General features: G+C 39.2%; 1 protein-coding gene across 1 annotated transcript; it reads right to left on the reverse strand.

Moving 5' to 3' along the window:
* Positions 1-6: 6 nt before the first annotated feature.
* On the reverse strand, positions 7-4,704 carry LOC139709675 (heterogeneous nuclear ribonucleoprotein U-like protein 1; the record flags this gene model as incomplete). Its single annotated transcript, XM_071621633.1, has 5 exons — positions 4,612-4,704; positions 3,768-3,896; positions 1,115-1,283; positions 548-892; positions 7-15 (listed from the first exon to the last, which is right to left on the reverse strand). Coding segments are annotated over exons 1-5 (745 nt in total), but the record flags the coding sequence as incomplete, so codon positions are not given.
* Positions 4,705-5,544: the final 840 nt, after the last annotated feature.

Below are 5,544 nucleotides of genomic sequence, written 5' to 3' on the forward strand. Positions count from 1 at the left end.
CTCCACGATTCCAACCTGATAAGAAAATGAAAAGTGCAAGCGAAGAAATGTTTCAAAAATCAATTTTCAGGTAATGTAAATACTCATCTCACACCTCAAATCAAGTCCATACAATATGAGACCTATTTCTTTTCCTTTTGGGCAGGAGACAAATCTACATCAATTCAAACACAAGACAACTCCTTGTGAGGATCCGATTTGATGAGATACAGACTGAATTTTTTTTTTCAGTGAAGCATGTGCTGACCTACCTTTTTTTATGGACGCTATTGGCCATGCTCACCCTTTTCATTGAATTGCTGTAGGAAATTTTGTGAAAAACTTTTATAGAAACAAATTGAGAAAAATAATATCAACTAATATCTGCCGTCTACAAACTAAGAGGATGGGCTTTAATTTTCCACACAATAAAAGCCAGTTGGCCAGCTTTGCCTTTGCTCAAGTGCACCACGCCCAAACATCAAAACTTGAGGATGAATAGGCATTCAAATCCATACATTCTTCAGTGGGATTATAAGCAAGCAATGCAATATCAGCTAGAAAATACCTCCATCACGATAGCCTCCACGGTATCCACTCCCTCCACCGTAGCCTCCACGCCTGTCGCCACGATCGTATCCTCCGGGACGGTAGCCACTGTGGTATCCGCCTCCCCTGCGATCGTCGCGGCGGTAGCCGCCACGGTCGTAGCCTCCGCGATCGTAGCCGCCACGGTCATAGCCGCCCCTGAAGTCGCGTCCGCCGGGGCGCCTGTCAAAGCGGGGCTTCAGCCCACCTGCATCCCTGCCTTCTTTGCGGTAGCGGTCCACCAGGGGCCTGGCCTCCTCTTCCTTCAGCTCAACATACTCCACCTCGTCAAAGAGCACACCCTTCTCGGGCAGCTCAAAGTTGGCTAACGGGGTTAATAGTGAGGATTAGTAGTAAAAGGAAAGCTGCATTAGAAAACCAGAAGTGTCGCATTTCAACATTCTTTTTGGTGCTTAACACTACAGCTTACAGCTACACTCTGCCAACTCTACACCTTACTTACACGTGTTACAAGTCTAGGAGTTCTACAAGAGATTAAGACGATGGGTGATTACATTTTTTGCCATGGCTGGCATTGGATCCCTACCTTTCATCTCATTCACTGCATGGTCCGGGACGTCCTTGCCTTCTTCTTTTGTGCGTTTTTCCACTCGCTTCTTAAATTCTTCGTCTGTGGGAACTAATACGATTGCTTTGGTGCTGAAACCCTCAAAGGGGCGCATTTTTCTTCTTCTTGCCGAGGGATACACATTTGTCTGACAGCAGCAATGGAGCAGGAGAGAATAACAGTGTATGCAAATGATTATTTGTGATTCCACATGGGCTATCAAAGCCGCCTGTTCATTCCATTCTCTGCAATGAGAAGTCCACACAACATGTTACTCATTGGTAGGCATATTTACACGACATTTCAACAGAACAAGGTGTCCACTTCCCCCATACATACCTGCCTGCACCTGAAAGAGAAGGTTGGTAATAAGTCCTGCACAAACTGAGGCTTCTGCCAGATTACTTTGGTTTTATCTTTGCTGCATTGAACATCTTTCTAATTAGCTCTCACTTCTCTGAGTGTCAGGTTCTACTGCTCTGCATCATCATCTGATCACATATATTATGATGTCAACTGCCTACATACACTTAAAACTACTGAATTACAGCTCATAATGCTCTCCAATTAAAACAGGTTTATTCTAATGACATGACACAACAAAAGAAATAAAGTCGTAATTATCACAAGCTGATGATAGCAATGCAATACAAAGAATGCTACACATGCACAGAGAGGAAGATTACACGTCAAACCAGCAAGGCACTGCACAAATATATACATGTCTGTTTTCACAACTGATTTATCTTGCTCATGGTCATCCTTTCCTCCAGGCTGCATCTTTTGTTCTCATTTGCTTTTATATAAGTCACCTTCTAGTAACACCTCTTCAGCAAAGAGTGTCATTTTGCATTCATATCTCATCAAGTTTAATTTCAGTGGGTGTAGGTGGGCTAGGACATCTTCCATCTGTATTTAGATTTACAGCATCAGGATTTTCTTGGCTCCAATATCATTGTAACTTTCAATATGCCACCAACATATTTCCACAGTTTGAAACTGCAAATACTAAAATCAGGAGAGCATGATCCTTTTGAAGTAATATTTCCAATGACATGCCAGTCTTTTGAAGCATCAGATGTACTAATGTGGTCAATACAACGCCAATTAAGAGTTACTTCCCATTAGAATCAAATAACCTTATCAATGATAAATGTGTCATTTTCACCAATCTGTTATTTTGCTCGTTTACACTGACCCAAATAGTCTACAGCGTGATCAATGATAAATTTGCCATTGTCAACAGTTTGTTGTATATGCTCGTTTACAGTGTCCCAAATATCAGTTTACAACCTGATCAATGATAAATTTGCCACTGTCACCCGTTCGTTGTGTATGCCTGTTTACAATGATGCAAATATCAGTTTACGTCGAGTTCTAAATGTGACAATATAAATCAAGAATCATTACATCCTCTTCACTGATGGCTCCTGAAGCATAGGAGAAATGCAACAGAAAAAAAGCAAATCAGATAACAAAACATGTATCTGAGAGATCTGTTGTTCACATAATAGTAATGAATCAAATATGCTGTTCTGTCAGTGCTCTTGAGTGCACTGAATGACAGATAATTCTGATTACCACACAAAAAAATCCTAATTATGTTACGTTGCCTTTTATGTATGTCACCAATACTACCGAAACAGAGCGTTTGAGTTCAGAGAAATGTGACAATTACTCAAAAACACTAAGATAAACAATGGTACTGCATAGCATTGGAAGTATATTGCATATTTGTTTCTTTTCCCCAATCATGTTCTCTATGGGTGATAGTCGCTTTAATGTCACATCGTCATTTCTACCTCGAAAGACAAACTTGCTTCTTGGTTACTTCTCAGAAACATTACAACATCAAACATACAACTATCATTACATATCGATAGCGTCATAATATGCACTTTCTTTTTCTTTTGTCTTTTACTTTTTAACGACTACTGAAGACTTCCATGACTGAGCTACAGGTGAACACATTTGAGGGCACTCTCAACTGATGTTTATCCATTTCACAGAAACAATCTTGCCGTCATTTACCAAAATTATGGCATTTTCAGTTTGTTTTTGCCATTTTCATAGACACACTCATTAGCATATGATGTCTCAACCACCAATGGCATGGCAGCAGTGCACTGGACAACGAGGGACTGGTCCAGAAGTGAAATACTAACTCTACAATTCCTTTTTTCCTTTATCTTTTTCTCAAAATCTTTAATCACAATCAAAAACTATGCAGTACCTTTCAGATCCATCCTACGCAAATCATAACTTTTTGTGACTTTGCAGTGAATCTTCAACAATCACGGCACACAAAGATCCCTCCCCCTCCCCCCAAGGCAACCCAGACTCCTTCCACCTCGTATTCAATTACACATAATCACACAGTGCCAATGCTTAATACGTACATACATACATACATACATACATACATAGACATTAATCTACAGGACTTGCTTTGAAGCAGAAGCAGCAGCACCTGACATGCTGACAGAGAAGCGGAGTTTTCTGTCTGGATGTTTCAAAATGCAGCAAAATAGGATCAGAACAATTTATACTTTTGGGCCAATGTTGTGCAAGACTCATTGTCGTTAAAGGTGTTATTAGAAGGAGCTCCCACTTGGTGGCGGGGCTCACATACCTGGTCCAGGATGTAGTTGCGCCGCTTGCGAGCAGCGACTTCAAAGAACCTATTCAAGCACTTGGTGGCCAGGTCCATGAGTTTGTCCCATCGTCCCGCATAGTTGCGCTGACGGCGAAGGCCCATCACCTGCAACAAACACAAACAGTAGCAAATACAAAATCACAATTCATCAGCACAATTAAAAACATATGACCAATGATCAGACTTCTGAATACCAGTACTGGGGTGTACATCTCTTCCGAACACGGAACAGGAAACCATATGGGCTTTCAGACAAAGCAACTCACAGATCTTCAATGCGAATGTCCCCCGACTCTGCCCAGCTTTCTAAAATTGGTAGTACATTTTCTTTAATATTGAAAGGACATACCAGCGCACATACATCTCTGTATCATCGGGTAATTCTCAGATAAAAACACTAGTTCAGTCTCTTCACATGTATGAGTGCTCAATCAGAAGCAGAACTGGCAGTGTTGGTATCATCACAGAATACATGATTCCTCTATCAGACAAAGCTGGTCAATATGTCTTTGGGCGAAATCGATCTCCACCATGTAACACAAACATACAGAGAGATAACAAAAATATCCATGCATGGGATTTCACTATCTAGGATTTTGAGCATTACATTAAAAGTGGCAAATAAATATAATCTCAAAATATTGCTCTGTCAAGTAACCAACCAGTTTTGAGATATGCAAAAACATCCCACTCTCCCCATAAACCTTGTAAACAAATTGATCAAATACAAAATTGCAACCATAGCCATGAAGTCTTTTATGTTTCTCCTAGCTATGAATTGCTGCTAGGTTCTTAACCTGCTAAAAGTCTTCTTGCATACCTTCATCTTGTCCATGATGAGGTTGGTGCCCAGGATGTAACTTTCAAAATTCTTCGAATTCAATTTCATCACCGTAATAATGCAGAGACTCATTACGCAGACTAATTTCGATTTAAAACATGATCGTGAACCAAATTCTCTACTTTCATTATAATTTGGAAAATCAAAATCAGGCTATAGAATCACTATTTTCTTGTATTCACTCAGTTCTTTTTTAAACTTGTGAATTGCGTCATAAGAAATGAAAAACAAAATTCACAATTTAATGATTTGTATCCTTTCAACGAAGAAGGAGTTTTGTACCAGATTCACAAAATTGGCAGTGTGTGAAAACATTTTGACATTTTATTTATTGTGTCCTATGATGTTTCATCTTTGCGTCATTACAACCGTAATGACGTAAAGATAAGAAAACCATAGGACACGCAATTAGAGATCAAGAAGAAAAAAGTATTTCATTCGTTCTATTACTTTTTTTTTACTTGAAAACCAATTATTTCGTTTACCTTGTAGGAAAATTTGACGATTTTACGTTGGAAACGGTTCACAAACCCATTTTCAATGTAATGTACAATTTCCCCAATAACGAATTTCTTTATTTTGTCGAACCTTCCCGGATTTCCAGCGAGTAACAAAGTAGAAAAAATCGACAGAACGAATCAAAGGAATTTTCTCTCCTTAAAGAACACATCGAAAATGCTTCCTCGTTGAAACTTTCATTAAACGCTAATTCGATTTGAAGTAGTTTGGAGAAAGTAGCACAATTTTGTATATTAAGAATGAAGAAACTCATTACACATACTAATTTCTCTTTGAAACATTATCGTGGCCCAAACTGTCTACTTTGATCGAAATCTGTAAAAGTTTCTTTTAAACTTGTGAGTTACGCCATTATAAGAATTGAAATTGGCGGGTTTGTTACAAATCATTTAA

This window comes from Diadema antillarum, unplaced genomic scaffold (assembly GCF_040938485.1).
Source record: "Diadema antillarum isolate AM-2024a unplaced genomic scaffold, OU_Dant_1.0 seq00001458_RagTag, whole genome shotgun sequence".
Taxonomy (NCBI): Eukaryota; Metazoa; Echinodermata; class Echinoidea; order Diadematoida; family Diadematidae; genus Diadema; species Diadema antillarum.